The sequence below is a fragment of the Poecilia reticulata genome, linkage group LG15 (genome assembly GCF_000633615.1).
Source record: "Poecilia reticulata strain Guanapo linkage group LG15, Guppy_female_1.0+MT, whole genome shotgun sequence".
Taxonomy (NCBI): Eukaryota; Metazoa; Chordata; class Actinopteri; order Cyprinodontiformes; family Poeciliidae; genus Poecilia; species Poecilia reticulata.
This window is the reverse complement of record NC_024345.1, coordinates 9,192,743-9,215,036: the sequence shown is the minus strand read 5'-3', so window position 1 is coordinate 9,215,036 and position 22,294 is coordinate 9,192,743. Positions and strand designations below refer to the sequence as shown.

The 22,294-nt window shown below is 38.5% G+C and overlaps 1 protein-coding gene across 1 annotated transcript; it reads right to left on the bottom strand.

Moving 5' to 3' along the window:
- Positions 1 to 789: 789 nt before the first annotated feature.
- On the bottom strand, positions 790 to 20,811 carry mtx2 (metaxin 2). The gene is made up of 10 exons (XM_008429110.2): positions 20,656 to 20,811; positions 18,595 to 18,642; positions 18,478 to 18,524; positions 17,930 to 18,002; positions 17,785 to 17,861; positions 13,523 to 13,615; positions 13,409 to 13,447; positions 13,213 to 13,338; positions 6,456 to 6,532; positions 790 to 1,375 (listed from the first exon to the last, which is right to left on the bottom strand). The coding sequence occupies exons 1-10, from the start codon at positions 20,693 to 20,695 to the stop codon at positions 1,207 to 1,209; spliced, it is 789 nt and encodes a 262-aa protein (XP_008427332.1). The 5' UTR covers positions 20,696 to 20,811; the 3' UTR covers positions 790 to 1,206.
- Positions 20,812 to 22,294: the final 1,483 nt, after the last annotated feature.

Sequence of the window (22,294 nt, the reverse complement as noted above, 5' to 3'; positions counted from 1 at the left end):
CTATATATCCAGGACCCCGCTGAGGGTGTAGAGCTGGTCCAGTGTTCTACACGACCATGACGAAAACCACACTGTTCTTCCTGAATCCGAGGTTCGACTATTTGATGGACCCTCCTCTCCAGGACCCCTGAATAGACCTATATATATCAAGGTAATTTACACTGAGGAGTTCTGGTCAGGTCCTGAAACTGTTTAATGGACCTGGTGGAGCACAGAGACAAAAATGAATGAAGTCCAACAGTAGTATGACTCTACCATGTTTGCAGATCTATGTAGGCAGATTTTTTTCATATTGGATTAAGATATTTTTTCCTCCGCAGAGCAGTTTCTAAGTCTTGCCAGATAACCTCAATGAAGCTCATTAAATTATCCAGGTTTCAAGCAGATGTGAAACATTTACAACGGCATGCTGTGTTTGTCACATTAAAACAGAAAAAGGAAGTGTTTTGAAAGCTGTTACTGCAGCTATGTGGTTGGTTACTTCTATGAAGAGAGACGGTCTGGTTGATGTGTCTCTACTGACCTCCAGTTGTGCTGCGTTTGGTCAGCGTGGCTCATCATTCATCATGTCCTGGATGTTCGGAGGTCAAACCAGTGACCTCACAGGAAATGTGAAAGACGGTGAACTGTGGGGCGGCTGGAAGCAATGGGACCTTACCAATGAGCTTCAGGCAGCCTGAAGGCAGGAACACATTCAAGTGTAGCAACTGCTTCCAGAAGCTCAGAAACAGACAGAGTCCGTAAGGGTTACTTCTATGAAACGACGAGGAAGAACTTCAACCAATAAGATTCAAGGTTCACACTCGGCTTTTATTGGGAACGAAGATAAAACTACTTAGCTGACTGTCTTATGTAGGCACTTTACATCAACACAAGCAAAACAATGGGGAGGTCCTTCATCAGTATGTTCCTGTGATTTTGTACAGCAGCAGCTCAAAAACTGCCTGAGAAGAAAATAAACTCGACCTGATTTGACCTCTGGCGTCAAGTGGAGTTCTTCCCTCTGAAACTCGGTAATCCTGTAATCCTGCTGGTTAAAGTGTGCAACTGGAAATACTCAAAAAAAAAAAAAAAATCAAATGTACAAGCGTGGACCTAAGAGGAGAAGTGAGCAGCACAGACATTGGCGTGGCAGTTGCTACGGCGCAAGGAATGAGAGGAGACGCAGAATGTACAAGACGAGTCATCAGAGAGAGCGGTGTTTGTTCAGTCCTTCATAAGCTTTTTGTCTTCGAAGTAGGTCTGCTCGATGCGCCTGCAGAAGGACAGCAGGTTGCTGTAGCTCTTGACCCGCTCTGCCAGCTCAGTGCTGGTGAGTCTGGTGGTGAGGATGGTGAAGAGGTGGCCAAACACCAGCGCGTCCAGCTCCGTCGCCCTGCAGTACACAGCAAAGCTGCTTAATCAAAGCGGCATGGCAAATCAGGAATTCACATTCCTGATTTAGTTTTGTTCATTTACATTTTAACATCCCAACTCTGCTTTCTTCAGTTTAGTTCAAAAATGCTTTATTGATGTCAATTAAAAGTTGTCTCAGTATCTTCAAAAATCATCATTGAGCAGGAAAGGATCCTCTGACTGAAAACATTATTTGACTAAAATTACAGAATTTGGAATTAATAAATAAAATTCAATCAATTTTCAATAAATTGCATTTTTTCTAATAAAACGTTTTTGCACTAGGAAGTGGTTTTCTGGATGTATTTTCTGTATTTCACGCAAAACTGCAATAGAAACACTTTTTTCACAACAGGACTTACATCAGGGGTGCCCAAAGTCGGTCCTCGAGGGCCGGCGTCCTGCATGTTTTAGTTTTCTCCCTGGTTTTACACACCTGCATCAAATGATGGCTCATCAGAAGGCCTAAACAGAGCACTGACTTGCTGAGGAGGTTGTTACAACTAAAGAACTAAAACATGCAGGATGCCGGCTCTCGAGGACCGACTTTGGGCACCCCTGACTTGCATGATCAAACCGCAGACCGTTACTACTGATGAAGCAGACGACAGGAAGTGGTAGGATGACGGCTTGGTGCAAACAAACTTATTCATGTGTGATTTTTAATTGAGTTTATTTAATAGAAACACCAATTTTGTGAAATAGCATTTTTTTCCACATTATCAGAATATCAATCAAGTTTGTAATGGAAATGCAGCTACTGATGCTGTCATTAGCTTCTTTAGCTAACAGCTAAAATAAACAAACAGGCAGCACAGAAGATATTTCACAGTAACTTGTCCTGAATGATCGCAACAGTAGTTAGCAAGTGCTGCTAATCGGCCTCCTTTGTTTTTCCCACTTCTCTTCTCTCTGCCTCATTGTTGGGGATATCCACTCTGTTAGATGGGAGAGATGCTTTGAGGATGCTAATCAACTGCTAAATAAAAAAGAAACAGCCTGTTGTCATGGTTGCATACCATAAGGGTCCAAAAGTAAAAAAGGAGCAAAAATCCTTCTATCTGCAAATCAGATAAACCATAAGAGAAAAGCTCCAACATGACTGCACAGATCTAGAATTTATCTTATTGGGATTTTTGTGACAGACCCACAATAAGTGCAGGGTTTCCCCCAGAGAATTTGCTAAGCCCGGTGGTCGGGGCACGGAGGCGGTCCACCTCCATTGGTGGTCCACAGTGTTTTTGTATTAAAAGATGTTATGTTGACCATAGACATGAATACATAGATGCCTCATTGAGCGCTGAGTCCTACGTTATGTCGCCATCATCTTGTATGTGGCAGTAGAGCGATTGGAGCTCCCTAAGTCATGTGCTGTGTGGACTTTTTTCAACCGTTTTACAATACAAACTGGATTCATTGGCATTACCTTTCACAGGTAAGGATGAAAAAATAACATAATTTTTTTGAGCAGAATTACTTGACTTTGCAGCCAGAAACTTGCATCTTAACAACAGAGAAATATTTCCTGTAACCACTGAAGTAACCACTGATTGTTAACGTTTTCATACTGTTTTCTAATGAGAGAGCTGATGAGAAACCGCTGTAAGAGGGGAAGTGCATTAAAGACCAGGGGGTTTTGTGAGGAAAGGTCAGTCAGGGTCAGCGCTGGAGCTGCTGTTCTTCAGTCTTCTGTTTCACAGATCAGCTTCACAATGCCGGTATTTAGCTATGCTATAAACATGCTATGAGTCAGACCTCCAACATGCTGAAAATGTCTTTTTTCTGAATGTGAAAGATTTAGATATGTATTTTCTATTACACTTTTGGATAATTTCTCTTTTATCCTTGGCTTTAGGATAAAAGCCAATGATAATTTAAGTTGATACCTGTCGGTGACAGGTATCAACTTAAAATACTTCTGAGACGTGTACCAGGATGTCTCAGAAGTCACTGGACTTCTCCCATTTTGACCAGCAGACTGAAACCCTGCTTGTGGCAGCGTTCCCAGTATAATAAATAAATGTATTCCTTCACTTTTTGTGAATGTTTAAATATCTCAATCTGAATCTGAAGTATTAGTGTATTAATACAGCTTATGTAATGATTTTTTTTTTAGTCTGTTAGGATTATTTTCACTCTTTGCTGTCAATAGCAGAGTTGACATACTGTAATTTTTTTTTTCCGGAAAAAAGTAAGACGATATGTAGCTAATGTTTTACAATGACTGATTTATCAAAGTTTATTGTTTTTACAATAAAACATCAAAAAAAGACATTTTTTTTCTCTTGAAACGTTAAATGTACATTAAATTGTGAAATCATGTAAATATGTTCTTGAATAAAACACTGTAAAATTATGTGTCTGTTCATCAATGTCAATGTAAAAACTATTTATCAGAATCATTTCTATCAAATAAAAACATTGTGCTCTTTATTCAGAAATCCCTCAGAACAATTAAATAATCACATCAAAAGTTAGAAATGCTGTCTTAAGTGCTTTCGTTGATTACCAAATATATTAGTGTTTGAGAAAATGTGTCAATGACAGGTATTAACTTAAAATACTTTGTAGAATGGCACTTAGTGAAGTTTGGTCCATTTACTTGAATTAGCTTACTGGCACATAGGCTACATTCAATATAGCGGACGCTGTGACGTATTGCAGCAACGGGACGACCCGCTCCATGAGACCTCTACATATGTCTATGATGTTGACAGGAAATGTAAAAATATTACTGGGTAATAATTAGATGTTATGGGAAAATATCGTGAGTGAAACTCTATTTAAACCCACAACTATAGAATCTTAAAAACAACAAATCAAAAAAAAAAAATACAGCTAAAATTAATATCAGTTATTTGCACTTCTGTTTAATAAAAATTAAGTCAGCAGCTCCATAAGGCCCCATTTATGTGGCTTCATGGCCCCATAAATGCTAATATTTTAACACAGACCACAGATATATAAATGTAACATTTGTTTATTGAGATTATCAATGCTGCTAAATTGGATTTTAAATGGTTTCAGCAAATAATTTAAATTGTTTAACATTTAAATGTAAGATTTTAAGGAGCTGGCAAGTTTATTTTGTAAAGGTTCAGAGAACATAGATTGTTTTGTTATCATAGCAACAATCTGATGTTGAGTTTAATCTTTGAGTTTGAACTCTGTTCACAAATACAAATTAGTAAAACTGCAATTATAACTTAATACGTTTTAGGTTGGCAAATTCGACTACTACCTCTCTCTCAGATTTCACTAAATCTAACACAGAAGCTGTTAGAGGTGCTGATGTTTTTAGCAGGAAGAGGGGCCGCTAAGTCAAATACTGCTCCAGGCCTCATACAGCTTAGTAACACTTCCATTTTGTCTGTTGAGTTTTTAATAAGCGCCACAAAAACTGTTTTGGTTGCTTGAGTTTTAAGGGACGAGTTTCTCAGATCTGAGAAACTCAGATCTTGTCCCTTAAAACTTAGCCAAAGTTGATGCACACGCATCAACTTTGGCTAAGTGGACAAAGCATTTGATACGGTTTCATGCTTCATGTAACCTGAAATATAATAATAGAAATAATAATAAAATAATATAAAACCAACGTAATGCGTCACGAGTCGAGCGCGAAAATTCCTCACCGGGCTGAATCTGTATGATGAGGTTAGCGCTGGTTCGTTAATCACTAACGCTCCGGCCAACCGGGACAACATATATAAATTTTATAGGGAAGACAGGGAAAAAAGGTTGGGCAGCGTGTTGAGATGTAAAAGCCGCATAATTCTTTGTTATATTTCACCGCTCCCTCAACAAGCTCCTTTGAAAGCAAGTTATACCTGCGGTTCACATAGAGCTGCGCAACCACAGCTGACGTGGTGGGTTTTAAACTCTTACTTTGATGCAGAGTTCTGCAAAAAGACATAATTCGTCACAGGGAGTTGATGTAAATATCCATACATGTCACCCAGTGTCCAGTTTGAGTCAAAGGAGGCGTGCGATTATGTACATGTTGAGGTAAACTAAAGAAATAAATCAGTGACAGCCAGGTAACGCGCAGAGGCTTCTGTGTGATTAGTTCGCTCTGCCCGCTTTAAATGCATAAAGTATAAACCTATCTTTAATAAACCTATATTTTAGGAATAAATATGCTCAGCCAGTGAAACGCTCAGAGCAACAGAGAAGCTTGCAATCTGGCTTGATTTAAAAAAAAAAAAAAAACAATTAAATGATTTTTATTTTTTATTATCATTTTCCTTAAAATAAAAACAAGCAACGTTTAGCCGGGGCTAGTAAAGCATGGTGGGCCGCCAGGCTTATAATACACTGGGGGAAGTGGTTCATAATAAAATCTGAAAAGTGCAGCATGGTAAATGGACTGAACTTATATAGCGCTTTTCCAGTCATATTGACCACTGAAAGCGCTTTACACTGGAGTCACATTCACCCATTTGCACACTCAAACACACACACAAACGCTGATCTGCAGATCAGTGGGCAATTTGGGGTTAGGTGCCTTGCCCAAGGGCACATCAACATGTAGGAGGAAGCTGGAATTGGACCTACAACCTTCCAATCACAAGACGACTATTCTACCCACACAGCCACAGTCACCCCCATATTATGTACATATTCAAGCCCAATGAAACCAGTTGCTTTAAATTGAAAGAGTGAATGGCTCAACTTTAGCCCTACCAGAACCTCAGTCAGGAAAATCTGCTTTCACATTTTTATTTATAAAAAATGAAGGTAAAACCTATCATTTATAATGCACTTCATAGTTGTATGATCCTTTGTGTTGGTGTTTCGGTAATTTCAATCATTTAAATGTTACATATTGCTGATGCTCCTGTCAGGGAAACAAATACAAAAAAGATGGAACAACAACAAAGTTACTTTCAAATAGTTTCACTAATAAATTTTGCCAACTTATTTTTGATGCTTTCTCAAGTTTAATATTATGGATTTTAAAGATCAATGAACAATGAACAATTTTCAATGGAGCAAGCTTGCGCAGATGTATCCACCAGGTGGTGCTCAAACATGTTTGTGGTCAACAGACTGATACCTACTGTTTGTTGAAGAAATAAGGCTGAGTGCCCAGTCTCTGAGACAGAGCCTGACAGCACTGGTTCACATCTTCATAGACCTAAAACACATAGAAACAGCAGATGTCTGATTTTCAGGTAGATATTTTCCGTGACAGAAGTGTTCACACGTCTAACTTTTTCACATTTTCTCTCGCATCACAACCAAAGTTTGATGGATTTTATTCCAGTTTAGTCTGATAGACCAAAAGTGTCTCTAGCAACTTTTCACCCATAACTCAGTCAGATTTAATGGAGCCGCTGTGAACAGTTTCTAAGTTTTCCCACAAATTTTCCATCTGGTTTTTGTAGGTCTATATTCTGTGACAATACTAGGTGCTGGTTCACCAGAGCTTGGCCTGTTGCAGAAAGCAATAAATCAATGAATCACATGGTAGATTAAAATGAGCTCAATCATTTCCATTTGCATGATTTATTGATTTTCTCTTTCTATGGAAAGTGCTCTTCAGTCTGGTGTTTAGACCTCTTTTTTTTTAAAAGGACAATTTTACTTTATTTATTGTTTCTGTTGTTTTATTTACTTATATTTAAAATGTCTTCCAGTTCCAGTGTTAAATGTTCATCAGAATTTATGCTACCTGAAAAAGTTCTCAAACAGCAATATTACTGTTTATCGTTGACAGGCCTACACTGAACCTCAGACACGATCAGTCTGGCTGTACTGTAGCCTGGCAGATTGCTGCTGTAATGTGATGAGATGCAGACAGCAGTTATTATAAGCCAAACATTACAGGATGCATAAAGTCACTATGAAGCAGGTTAGCTTCAATAAAGAACTGAGCTTCATGTTATGTGCTTCAGGCACATAATGACAATTTTGGTCTATTTTTTCTTGATTGTTTTTTATAGACTCTTAGTTGAATGACCTTTTGTTAATATATGTTGGAGTTTGGACAATTTCTTATTTTTGGTAATTAATTTGATTGCGTTAATTTGTAGCGCTGTTGGTCCGCCTATAAATAGGCTGGGTTTCGACATGTTAAAGAGACACCCTTCCACTCGCTTCCGCTTGCTCCACCACCACCGGGAATGTGTCTTGACGCGGTGCGCACACGTCCAGTTGCTGTAGGCCGCAGCTGACGTCTCCAGCCTGCGGTATTGTTGTTAGCCTCTATTTGTTTGTGTTTATGTGGTGATTTTGGCCTTGTGGGACCGGTTGTCCTATTTTCAATTTTTCTTTTGCACTACGTTCTTTTTTCTTTAGTCCGGTAATAGTAGGAGCTTCGACGGCCCTGTATAGCGTTGGCCCCCTGCTGTACCGTTTTGTTCTGTTTGATTGGCTCCCCAGGTCCAACTTTCTCTTAATACTTTTGAGGGTTTTTTTATTATTATTTGGACACGGGAAACCGAGGACATTTAACTCTCCTTTTTCTTCACAGAAAATGAACCAAAAATGAAAGTTCAAGAAAATTTAAGAATAATACTGTAACAAATAATATGTAACATATTTGTGGGGGCTCGTTTAACAAAGTTCACCTTTAGAAATTAGTCGTGTCCTGAGGTTGTTTTTTTTATTATGCTGGTTCTTCTGTGCATTTTGGCACAGCTGGCGCGCATTGCGGTGGTTAAATAGGATATTTGGGCGTGGTGTTTTTGTGGCTTTGTGTGTGCATGGGCTTTTCTGATAAAGTGTGGCTTGTTTCTGCAGTCTAGACATGGAGTTTGATCTGGAGGAGTTTGTTAAAAAGCCCACATTGGGGTCTTTGGGCAAATGCTGTTAGTAGCCCAGCATTTCAAGGTTACAGCAAATAAACGTGCTAAAAGGGGAACATTTGAAGCTGAGCAGCACTAGTTCAGGTTGGGATTTTTCCTGCTACAATTTTACCAAAAAGTCCTGCTGGGTCTCCATCAAAAGCTTGGATGCTGGATGAACCGGTTCGTTTGAAAAATTAGGACGGCTTGCTTTGAGAGAGAAGGAGCTGTATTTTGAACAAGGAAAACTGGAGATACAAGCTGAACTGCATTTGAAAGAACTCGAGCTTGGTGCTGGGTCTTCGCAATCCCAAACAAATGATTTTGATGTTAGTAAAAATGTTCGCTTGGTTCCTCCATTTAAATGAGCGGAATGTTGAAAAACATTTCACGTAGTTTGAGCGAGTGGCACTTACGCTTAAATGGTCTAAAAATGTGTGGACTTTGTTGTTGCAGTGTACATTAAGTGGCAAAGCGCAAGAGGCATATGCATCCCTGTCTGTGGCTGATAGCCTTGATTTTGAAAAAGTTAAAAAGTCACCTGCAAAGTTATTTTGCAGGTGTATGAAAAAGTACCTGAAGCTTATCGCCAAAAATTTCACAAATTAAAAAAACACTATAATCAAACTTCTGTGGATTTTGTCAGAGATAAAGAAATTTTCTTTGATCATTGGTGCGCTGCTAAAAATGTTGCCGACTTTGCACAACTTAAGCAGTTCATTGTAATGGAAGACTTTAAAAACAGCTTGCCAGGCCGCAGCATATATGCTGAAGCCTTATATCGAGTGTGCGCCCACTCTGAATAAATCTGTCAGTTGTGTTTCCAGTGAACGAGCTGCGTCACTTAACCTGCGTCGGGGCAGGTGTGGACGCACGGGAGGAACTCTCCAGTGCTGAACCTGAAGGTGACGTCTTTTCAGTGACGTGCGGTGAGGTTCATTGCTGGTGAGGCACTGACTTACGACTTATACACTATGCATGTTATTGGAAGTACAGAAATTTTGCGCAGGCATACAACGCTGGGGGGCAAAAAGACTAATCACTTACATGTCATTCATAGCCGCGTTAACTCAGTGAAACTTAGAAATTTAGGTATTAATTTCGTGCTATCCACAGCAAAGGGAAAGAGGCATTCGCCAAGCTACGCGCAGACTCGTTGCCATAGCAACTGACAACAATGCCACTTCATGTTTTAGGATTTAACACCAGAAAAACATTCAAGAATTTTGCACACAGAACAGAACATTCAGTATGTTGTTGCAGTACGTTTTAGGCTTAATGTTTTATTAACAAATAATTGCTGTGGTAGATTAGCTACCGCTTCTACTTTACTAAATTATTTAGACATACAAACTGTAGCCCACAAAATGCACATTTCATTAAAAAAACTGAACAAAAACATCCTGTTTCTGTCTTACCTTTACTTATCAACGAAATCCATGCACCGCTAATTCTGCACAAAAATTTCTGTTTGTCCAAAGCCAAGTCTATCCTCGGCATGTCTTTTCTACTCCAAGAATCGTCAAACTGTCTCGAAGCAAAACTTTCAGCTCCGGTGTTGGTCTTCCTTTAGTTATTATCTCCTACTTCAATTGAAAATCCACTTTAGAAAACTGTTTAAGTTTAGAAATGTAGTCCTTCTTGTTGATGTCGGAAAAGAGGAGAAAACAAATGTATTGCTGTACTTTACTGTATGGCCAGCTCCATGGCTAGCTCACCGTGTCTTACTCTGTAGTTGTGGAGCCACAATATCTGAGATCATGAGCGCCCCCTGCCATGAGGCAAGAGAACTGCCTGCCTCACCTCGAGTCTGTTCTCTGCTGTGTGCTCCTCCGCACACAAAATACTACGGAGCCCTCCAGGGAACATGGGGATTTTTTTTTCTTTTGTGTTCCCTCGCAAAAGGTTTTGCGTTCCCTCGCAATAATCTACTAATCAGTTCATACGGCATAACTCAATACTGTAAGCCTTTTTTACGGTGGCCGCAGTACTTTCTGCTTCAATACAAGCTTACAGGATCTAGAAAAATATTTATGGGGTGGCAAGACGGGGGCAGGATTTTTTTCAGGGGTGGCAGCACCTGAAAAAAAAAGAAAAAAACGTCTCATTCTCACATTTAGCTTACACAGACCTAACATTGGACTTAATTTACCTGATTTACTTGTTGCAAAATATTGTTTTTAACTTGCATTGTTTCAAAATGAGCTTCATGTAGCACTGAGGATTAAATATAATTTCTTAATATAGTATAGTAAATTRTTTTTATGTCTTTCATACTCCTGCTAATTGATATGTATTACTGGATTGGACAGCGCCTATTAGTCGCTATGTGATTCATTGAGTTATGTCCAGAAAACCATTTTATCCCAATGCAGGACGAGCAGAAATCTGTCACAAAAATATTCATAGCACCATCATTTGTTATCAGATATATCTATACGACTTAAAATAAAGAGGAGAAAACTGAAAAATTCTCCGTGATACAAATCTATAAACAATTTTGTTTCTGTTAGTTCTGTCAAGATGCAAGAAGGGGCGAATTTCTCTCATATTGGTCAATCGTTTTATTTTAAATATGCTGTAGGAGTCGTAATTTGATGATTAGTTCAGTTTTTGTCACTTGTTTAACTTTTAGAAATTGCAGCGACTGCAGTGCACCACAATAAAGCTGATAAACAGGAGAAGAACCAAACACCACTTCTATTCTGCCTTCTCTCGCTTTGTGTGTCGGCTCAGTGACCCGTTGCCATGGCAACCGACAGACAACAGCTCAACGAGCAGTTACAGCAGAGATTAGCGATCAGGGGAATCAACACCAAAAAACAAATATTTCCCACACAAAAAAGTAGCAAAAACACCTAAACAAAACATTCAGTCTGTTGCATTATGCTATTAGGCTTGATGTCTATATTGTCATTATTAATACGTTTTCGCCTGAGCACCGCGGTGGTTGATTAGTTGATTTTAAACAGCTGCTCTACTGATGACTTGGTGGGCAGGTTGACCTGTTTTAGTGCTAACGGAACCAAAACACACCGAACTGCGCAGTACATGTTAGGTTATCAAAGTCAATAGAAGGCTAGCAACAGTTAGGCTAACATAACTGACCCACTGCTCACTTTTTCAATGTTTTCTTTAAGATAAAACTTTTTCCTCATGTTTTCTTAAGTTAAAACTTTTTTCTCACCTGTTAAATCTGAAGCCCCTTGTTACCTAATTCATAGGGTTGAATTGACCGCTAAATATTGTGTCCATTTTTCAGATTCTTTGCGTGACTGTGGTATTTTCCTGACCACCCATGATGTTGCCTCAATGGACAGCAATGGCGCATGTGTGGCGCACGATAAGTCACGTAAATCCAGTCCAGTAATTTATATCCATCCATATCAATGGACCTTACCAAGCTCCGCCCAGAAACGGCCCTCGAAAGTCTCAAGTGACTGCATGTCTCACAAACAAAATCTCGCAGTGCTTAGTTTCTATGTGTAATTTCATTTTGGCTGCAGAGTATTTCTGAGTCGATTAGTGTAGCATTTCTGCCGGATTTTCAAACAATATCAGCCACGACAATGGACAGGGGAACCAACAAGTTCATGTCATCAGAAAAGATGACATGAACTTGTTGGTTCCCCTGTTTTCTGGATGACATCAAGGTGTTTGAGCCACGCGATGCCTCCAAGATTGTCGTCACAGCTAAATGCTACCGGTCGATGAGGAACACAGCAAATCCTCAGACCCTCAGCATAAATATAGCTGTGGACAAGATCACTGACGCCTATTGTTCTTGCAAGGCTGGGTAAGTCGGGCATTCATGGTTTTGAGGGTGATTTCTGTTGGCAAATGTTCGTATGTGCCTAGGCCTGATACAAGGCACTCGGAGGCTAACACGATTAGTGTGGCTAAGACGATTACAGTTTAGTAAAAAGCCTTTTCAGGTAAAATAAAATCTTTAATGTATGTCAGATGCGGTACACATTGCATATTAACGTAAGACTGTAACAGACAGGCTTCAAGGTGTAGAAGTTGTATCGGTACTGCCATTATGCTGTACTTGGCTAAAAGGTTTTCATAATGGATGTGTTTATTATTTATTTTTTTCATTCACTAAACACAAAGAAAGCAAAGCAATAATTCTTACACCAGCAGACACTCCTTTGTTCTTATTGATCCTACAACGGTTGAGCTGCAAATGCGGTCGATTAAAGCATAAGCTTTAATCCAAGCAAGCCATTCCGTTTCAGATTTTGGAAATCTGTGAATTTTAGTTCCACAAATACGATCAGGATACCTGACATCGCCTGTGCAGATACCCCACTGACAGTGGAGAACCATTCTTTTTCGAGTCCTGACGCAAAAACTTTCTGCCGGTCTGCTAGTCCACAATGTACATTAGCATGTGTTTACTACTGAAGCTTGTGTTTGCGGCCCCTGTGGTAAGGTCCATTCTGCTGCCTCGCGCTCTGTCCTTCTCTCGCACTTTCCGCTACTCAGCAGTAGGTGTTACATTGTTTTGCATTCATTGTTGTCGGGAAAAAAGAGATTCATGCGCTTATTGTCCGATTTCCCATAACTATTTATTGAATTCATAGTCGCCAGCTGGGGTAGCAATAGGGGTGGCAAGGCTCTCATTTGGAGTGGCAACTGCCACACCATGCCACTCCAGTAGATCCGCCCCTGCAAGCTAATAAGGATTACAGTATTCGACGGCCCTGTATAGTGTTGGCCCCTTGCTGTACCGTTTTGTTCTGTTTGATTGGCTGACCAGGTCCAACTTTCTGTTAATACTTTTGAGGGTTTTTTTGTGTTGTTTTTTAATTTGGACACGGGAAACTGAGGACATTTAACTCTCCTTTTTCTTCACAGAAAATCAAAAGCAGCTGAACCAAAAACGAAAGTTCAAGAAAATTTAAGAATAAGTTTTTTTTGAACCCTCATTCTTGTCTCTTGTCCTCCAATATGTTGTGCCTTTGGTGGACGTAAAAATGTTAAAAACATATTGAAATCTGATCAGGCTTCAGCCCGTCTGAACCTGCTCCAGCGTCTTCCTTCCCCAGCCGATGGCGTTCATCTTCCTGCGCACCTCCCACTGCTTCTGGTAAGCCAGGATGTTCCCGAGAGGCCAGGAGTACGGGCTGCTGTACCTGGGCCGAGAAATCTGCACACAAATGGATAAGGTTAAGAGAGATTCATGCCTCTGGAAGATCTGAGGAAGGAGGAAGACGGACCTCGCCTGCTGTGGTGTCGTCGCACCACTGGACGAACAGCTGCAGAGAGGAGACAAAAGCTGGGTGAGAAATTGCTGCAGCGCTGAAGCATGAGTGTGTGGGTCTGACCGTTACCTCAGAAGTAAGCAGCATGTTATACACCAGCTCCATGTATGCTTTCATCTCAGCTCGCTGTACATCGTCCAAGCTGTCGCTCAGCGAGTGGCCCTGGAAACCACAAACGCATCACTCCCTGTCACCTGAGGAAGATGCATCCTGCCAAAGCTCAACGACCTTCACAAACATTGAAAGATTTGGGTTTTATCTAGGGATGCTCCAATAAGTTTTTTTGCTGACGATTCTGATACCAATCACCAATGAGGGTCGATCACTGATGATCACCTGGATTAACTGTTTTTTCGCTTTAGGTATACATAAATGCTACTATGTGATCTGGAAAAATATAAAAATAATTTATTGGCAAAATAATTTGTTTATCTCTCAATAAATGTATCTGTTCGTCGTCCACAAAGGAACATTGGTCGCAAAGCTGAGCAGTGTGTTAGCCCGCGTAGCTAGATCAACTAACTTGGGTGTCAATCATAGCACAACGATCAACTTTAGTCTCTTTAACATCCGCTCACTCACGAGAAAGGGATATCTTATGCAGGATAGAATTTCTGACCGAAAGTTAGATTTTCTGTGCTTAACTGAAACGTGGCAACAACCAAACGACTTTGCTCCTCTTAACGACACTACTCCTCCAGGGTTTGTTTACATTGCTCAACCTCGTGTTTCTGGCTTAGGGGGCGGGACCGCCATAATCTACCGCAAGAAATGGAGGGTTACACCTATAACTGTTCCTGTCTGTCATTCGTTTGAAGCAACTGTATGTCAACTGTCTGGACCAACTCCCACTATAATTGCCGCCTTGTACCGCCTCCCGAAATATAATAAAGATTTTATTTCTGAGCTTGCTGGCTTCCTCACGCATCTTTCTACGATCTCATCAAATGTAATCAGTCATTGGGGATTTTAACATTCATATTGATAATCAAGAGTCTCCACTTTCCAAAGACTTCATATCGTGCTTGGACAGCTTTGGACTTCAGCAATACACAACTTTTCACACGCATACTAAAGGAAATATATTGGATTTAATCTGTTACACCCACTGACTGTAAAGAAATGATCTGCCATTCTCAGATCATTTCTGAGAATCTGCCATTCTCAGATCATTTCTTTTTATCATTTGGAGTTAATATTTCACTTTCTAAATCTAACCCCCGTGACATAACCTTCCATAAAATTAAGAACATTGACCTGGATAATTTATCACATTGTCTATTAAGACTACCTACTGCTGATAATTTTTCTTCCACAGATGAGCTATTGGCTCACTACAACAAAAGTCTTCACAGCGTCCTGAACAATCTTGCTCCACTTAAAACCAGATCTGTTTCTTTTACTCTTACTGCACCTTGGTTTAATTCCACTCTTCGACAGTTAAAAACAAAAGGACGTCGCCTTGAAAGACTGTACCAAAAAACTGGTCTTACTGTTCACAAAGACATGTATTCCAGTCACATTCTTTTATACAAAGATGCAATTTCTTCAGCCAAATCAACATATTATTCCACTTTAATCAGTTTTAACAAGGATAACTCCAAAACTTTATTTTCTGTACTTGCAAACATTACCAGACCATTAGATTCCCTTCCTCCTCACCTGTATACCTCTGATTTTTGTAACACTTTGGTATCATTTTTTACTTCTAAGATAGAAATTATCCATCAGGAACTTATACCCAGTCTTGCCTTAATATCATCTGTCCCAGTTTCAGTTGTTCCTACTAATTCAATCTTGGTCTTCAGCCTCCCTTCTGTTGATGATGTCACCAAATTAATTAAAAAATCAAAATCTTCAATCTGCCATTTAGGTCCTCTTCCCACTGTTCTTGTTAAAGCCACCCTCCCCTCTCTTGTCCCCTCTCATCACTAACATTATGTATTCTTCCCTTACTACTGCTGATCTTCCCTTGGCTCTCAAAACTGCAGCAATAACCCCAATACTTAAGAAACATGGTTTAGATCCCAATAAACTCAATAATTTTCGCCCTATCTCAAATTTTCCATTTATTTCAAAAAATTCTAGAAAAGACAGTTGCTGCTCAACTCCATTCTCATTTTTCCAGCAATAATCTATATGAACAATTCCAATCTGGCTTCCGTCCACTCCACAGTACAGAAACAGCGCTTCTTAAAATTACAAATTATCTCCTCCTTGCTGCTGACTCCGGTTTATTATCCATACTCCTTCTCCTTGATCTGACTGCGGCTTTTGATACAATTTCACATAACATCCTTATTGACAGATTATCCTCTCTTGGCATTGTAAATACACGTCTCAACTGGTTTCGTTGATATCTCTCAGGCCGCTCTCAGTTTGTTCAGTTAAAATCATTTACTTCTCGCCCAGTTACCGTCTCCTCAGGTGTTCCCCGGGGCTCTGTCCTGGGACCCTTGTTGTTTATCATTTACCTCCTCCCCCTTGGTAATATTTTTCGCAAACATAACATCCAGTTTCACTGCTACGCGGATGACACCCAACTCTATGTTTCAACCAAACCTAGTTCCATGCTTCCATTTTCCTCCCTCACTGACTGTCTTCTTGAAATAAAAAAATGGTTTACTGTTAACTTCCTCAAATTAAATTCCAGTAAAACTGAACTTCTCTTAATWGGTACTAATTCAATACTAAGTAAACTTGATAATTTCTCCATTTCAGTTGATRACTCCTCCATTTTTCCCTCCCCTCAGGTTAAGAGTCTGGGTGTCATCCTCAATAGCACCCTCTCTTTTGCCTCCCATGTCAATAATATCACTCGGTCAGCTTATTTTCATCTCCGAAATATTCRCCGTCTCCGTCCTTCTCTYACTCYGCACTCCACTGCTRTTCTGGTCCACAGTTTGRTCACATCTCGTTTAGACTATTGTAATTCTCTACTTTTTGGTTTGCCACAGAAAACTCTGTATAAATTACAATTGGTTCAAAATTCAGCTGCTCGTATCATTACACAGACCTCCTTAATTCATCACATCACACCTATTTTACAACAGCTCCATTGGCTTCCAATCAGATATCGCATCAACTATAAAATACTTCTTCTAACTTTTAAAGTAGTTTACAACCTCACACCTTCACATCTCTCTGACCTCCTTCACATTGCCACACCCACCCGTTCCCTCAGATCCTCTTCTTCTGTCCATCTCACTGCGGCTGCTCGTCTTGTCACTATGGGGAGCAGAGCATTCAGCCGCTCTGTTCCCAAACTCTGGAACTCACTCCCACCTCATCTCCGGACCATCGAGTCTTTGCAATATTTTAAGTCCAAACTCAAAACCCATTTGTTTGAACTAACCTTTAATTATCTTTGTACTGTCTTATAAATCTTGTTTGTGTTTTTTGTTTTTGTTTTTATTACCGGTATGTATTTTATAATTTGCTTGCTTTTATGTCAAGATGACCTTGGGTGTCCAGAAAGGTGCCTACAAATAAAATGCATTATTTATTATTATTATTATTATTATTATTATTATTATTATTATTATTATTATTATTATTATTATTATCTAATTTAGACATAAAGCATGCAAAATACTTGCAGTTACAATACAGCAGCTATTCAGTCAAAGGGACAACTGAAAAACTTGCAATCAGTAAAACAATATTTAACAGTAAGGCTCTTAACAGTCTAAATTATATACAAGTCAAATACATCTCACATGAAATAATGTCAAATAAAAAAGGAAACATTCATTTAAAGTAAAATGCAGGTTGCATCACAATAAACAATCCTGAGTCACTAAATTCAAACTTTCTGAGGGCATGGCTAGCTGATTAATGCTGGTTCTAATTGGTTGTTTCTGACCAAGCTGAGTAAACGCACTCTATCGAGGCAGATGAGAGCTTCTGGTCTAATCAATGGCGGGGAAATAATTTTGTCTCATGGTTCTAATAAATATGCTGGTGATCAACATATTTGATCGTACTATATCAAATATGTTTGTTTGTTTTTTAAATGTCATATTAGACTCGTTGTGTTGATACATTTTGACATGCTTCACCCCCGAGTTATTTTTCTATCAAAACACAAAAGCTTCCCCATTATCGCTGAGCGTTGAAGTTCCTCACCACATTGCTTAGGATTTGTTGCTGTGTGCTTGCAGTGTGAGGGAAAGAGGAGATAAGCTGCACACAAAGTGACATACAGGTGATCGGTTTTTGTGATTGACAACAAGAGAATGATCGACGATCACAAATCAGACACTTTTTCACGGAAATCGGCAGATTATGATTGGTGGCAGATTGATCGGCACACCTCTAATTTTTATCACCTTGGCTTTAGTGAACTGCACTATTGGTCCCAGTTCAGACACCACCTGGTTCCCCACGTGGATGAAGGGGATTTTCCCTACGGAGGGAACAAACATCAGGAATGTAGGCTTGGAATGGCGGGACGCCTGTGGTGGGTGTACTGACCAGAGGGTGACATGTACTCAGCATTGTATCTGCAGACCACCTGAATTGGCAGACCACACATCCGGAGGTAGGCCTGCATGTGAAAAGGCAGAGAAGTCAAAACTCTTTCCCTGGCTTGGAAAAGGCGAAGCTAGAGCTGCACAACATTATATTGCAACAAGGGTTTCTGCAATATCACTGTGTTTAATGTGGGAAATGTACAACACTACTGGGAGAGATTCTTTAATAGTACAGCACATTGTGTACTGGTAAAGAATGAGGTGCACTGACTGGTTTCTGGTCAACTACAATCTTTAAAAAACTTCACTTAGTTCAATACCACTTCACTTCATTTAGTTCAATACCAATTGTTTTTTGAAGTCACAAAATATAAAATTGCTAAGTTGGCAACAGTGGGGTAACTATAACTTTTTGTTTTACTGTTAAAGGATTTTTTGGCTCTAGTGATTTTTGACTATGCTGCATTGCACGTATTTATAAATGTAGAGGTTTCACAGAATTAGTATTAAAAATGTCTGCGAAGAAAGATCCAGAAATCAAACTTTTACCTGAACAGAAAGAGATGAGGCATGGTCTGAGAGCAGGATCTGATCATCTGCAGCAGAGAAATGCTTCAACATTAGAAAACATTTAGGCAAAATGTTTCTGCAGATCCTCCAACTTACCCTTTAGCGGTTGGTACAAGGTTGCATTCTCAGGCCAAGGCTCTGCTGCTGTTGATCAAAAACAAGCAGATTTTTCTTCTTCACACTAACTTTAAGTGGAATCTGTCTGCTAAACGAAACTATTTCACATTTTTATTCTAAAATCTACTAGGTCAAAATTCAAGCACTGCAATGTCCCCAGATCCGTTAGCTACAAAGCCCAGAGTATTACCCCTCACCGCTGTGCTTGACCACTTTGTCACATGATCAGATCAACCAGAAAACTGATATCTGATGCAATAAAATCTTGTTTTCAAGACTAATTCAAACTATATGATGCATTTTGTTACGCACATATTTTGGTACAACGCAGTTATTTTAGTGATACAACTAAAAATTCTTAGGTTACTTTTAGATTAACATGTTAACTGCAGATTGAAGAGTCAAAGCTGAAGCCCTTGTTTTGTTCTTCCTCACCTTAAGGTGATCTCTGGTGTTGTGTATTTTCTACCTGGGATTAAACTGTCTGGCTGTAAATAGGTGGATTTACAACTGATGCCTTTCTTCTCACACTTTCTTTAAGCTGCAAACCTCTAAATACAATAACTCCTTTCTTTTTAAAGATCTTAGCTTATGTTAAGTTAATGAAATGTTTTTAATTGGTAAATTCTTGATGCTTTATAGCCTGCCAAATTTAACTGAAAGCAATACAGTTACCTTTTGGGGCAGTTGTCTTCCCCCTCTCTCATTACCCACTTTCCTGTCAAACTACTTCCAAATAAAGGATAGTCAGTGTTTTTCCATGGCAACACTTAAAAACGAATGAAACAAAAAAACAGAGCAATATTTCATCATTTGATATATCAAGTAAGCCAAAGAACCACTTGTGTCTCCAGAGATACAAGTTGCAGAGCCCTGATCTAGCAGATGGAAAGTATGATCCTATCTCAATACAGCAGTTAAAAGTGCAGCACTACAATTATTAATTCATTGTTAAAATAAAATTGTGAAAGTAAAAAAAAATCCACCTCTGAATATTAACAAAATACATTTATTTAGCATAATATCTTCTGTATCTCCGCTGGCCTCTATCTAGATCCGCCCCTGGGCAAAAGGGCTATGTCTGACATTAATAATACATAAATGACCACTGAACACTGAATTAATATGTCAACATTTCTTAATAAAACAAACAGAAAGCCCTAACAAATCTTTTTAAAGTAGGAAATATTTATGTATTTACTGTTAATCTCTTAATATGATTTGTTCTTTAAATGGTCATTTGTATTATTTTGGCTGATACGACTATACATTAAATAAGCAAATAATTGATCATCTAATAATCAAACCATAACAGTCTACTAAAACCACAATAAGAAACTTAATCAATCATAGTAAAATGTTCTACACCATATCAGCCTCAGGAAATGATTGAGGGATGGAGAGATGCTGATGTCTGGTTCTTTGGCTTCTAATCGGGTCTTCAGTGTTAATCTCCTGATCCATTCTGTCTGACATCATGCAGCACACCGCGCCAGGACGAACACATTTGTTTTAATTGCCTGTATTCATCTTCACTAACGTTCAGCCTGGGATTTGAGTCTTCCCTCTCACGTCGGTATCTTTACGAGAGGTTTTGGTTCTAAGGACGGTGGAGAATCGGGTTGAGGATGTTTTAAAAAGACGGGTAGATAGCAGCTCACCGCGGCTGCGTAGTGTCCGTCTCTAGGCAACCACAAGAGCGTCGGTCCATAGCGTTCTGGGGGTCCTTCAGCTCACACGACAATTTAGCTGACCTTAATATATCCTATGTTATATTATTTTGGTCATTATTGTTACAATTAGTCTTGATGTGTGATAGGCATGTCTATTGGACATTTATAGAAATACGGAACAAATCGCGTCCCGTATCGGTTTAATACGGGACGTCACGCAACATTTAACAGCCAAATACGGGACGATTCCTTATTTTAAGGGACATGTGGAAACCCTACTCTGGAATCCTGGTTAGCCTGGCTGAGCTAGCTGGCTAATGCTAGCCTAAAAACGGCTAGCTATTGAGGAACTAGGTGACCGCATTACCTGCCATTTGCGACACGAAAGCCTCCGCCGCCAGCGACATGTTGCAGTACTCTTTCTGTAATTACAACCAGAGAGAGCTAAGAACAGTTCTGCTGCATGTAAGGTTAAGGACAAGTATTCTGCAGTCATGCAACCTTCCGTCTGTGATTAACGTCCCCCAAGAAACTAAGCTACTCCGATGTTATGTTCCAGTTTTCGCTGAGCCCAGTGTTCCTACTTCAAGCTCTTTCAGCCTCAAATTTAGAATTGTACACTTTACATCTGGAGGTCAGTTTTTGTATTTTACTACAAACATGTACTGTAAATGTCTTCCCCCTGTCTCATTACCCATTTTCCTGTCAAATTACTTCCAAATAAAGGCACATTACAAGGACAGTACATTACAGTACACATACTATCCTTGTACTATCCTTGTTTTTACCATGACAATCATATTCACACATGTTTTTCTATAATATCCCTAGTGAAAACATACTTTAGTATATTTCAAATATGCTTATATTTGTGTAAGTACATTTTAAGTAAAATAAGTATTAAGTGTACTACCTATGAATGTATATGAAGTAAACTAAACATGATTGTACCAATTTTGACATTATAACTTTAAACACACTTTTAAGAAATATATTATAAGTGTATCAAGTGTACTAATAAATATGCTTTTAAATATATTTTGTGTATATTTTAAAAATATATGCTCAAAATTTATTTTTTTAAAATTCACTTGAAATTCACTTAACACTTACTTTGAATTGTTAATTTTATTATGTTTTAAATTACATCTGAATGTTTAGACTAATAAAGTATGCCTTTTTAGGTGCCTTAATAATCTTTTACTATTTTTGTTAAAATTATGGAGAGCCATTTCAGCCAAAATTAAATAAATAAATAAATGGGTGAAATAAATAAAAAAATGAGTAAAATAAATCAAAAAATGAAGAAAAAGAGTGAAATAAATAACAAATGTGGTTAAATAAATAATTTAGCTTTTTCAGTAACCCAATTTTTCATTTATTTATTTTTATATGATCAATTTCTCAATTTCCTTTGTTTCATTATTCTATTTTTCCATTTACCCATTTTTCATTAATCTATTTTTCATGTAACCATTTTTTAATCTAGCTTTTTCATTAACCCAATTTTTCATTTATTTTTCATATTATCAATTTCTCAATATCTCTTTTTCATTAATCTATTTTTCATTTAGCCCTTTATCCATTTACCCATTTTTCATTATCTATTTTTCATTTAACCACTTTTCAATTTCCCTATTTCATTAACCCAATTTTTTCATTTATTTTTCATATTATCAATTTCTCAATTTCTTTTTCATTTATCTATTTTTCATTTATCTATTTTTTATTTGTCAATTTTCATTTATCCCTTTATCTATTTACCATTTTTCATTAATCTATTTTTTAATTTAACAATTTTTCAATTTCCTTTTTCCATTAACCTGATTTTCTATTTCCCAGTTTCATTAATCAATTTCTCATATATCCCTTTTTTATTTACCCATTTTTCTTTTACCTATTTTTCATTTAACATTTGTTTGAAAAATAGTTACTTTTCCCATTTTCCAATTTCCCTTATTCATTTAGTATTTCCTTATTTTCTTATTTATCACATTCTATTTCCC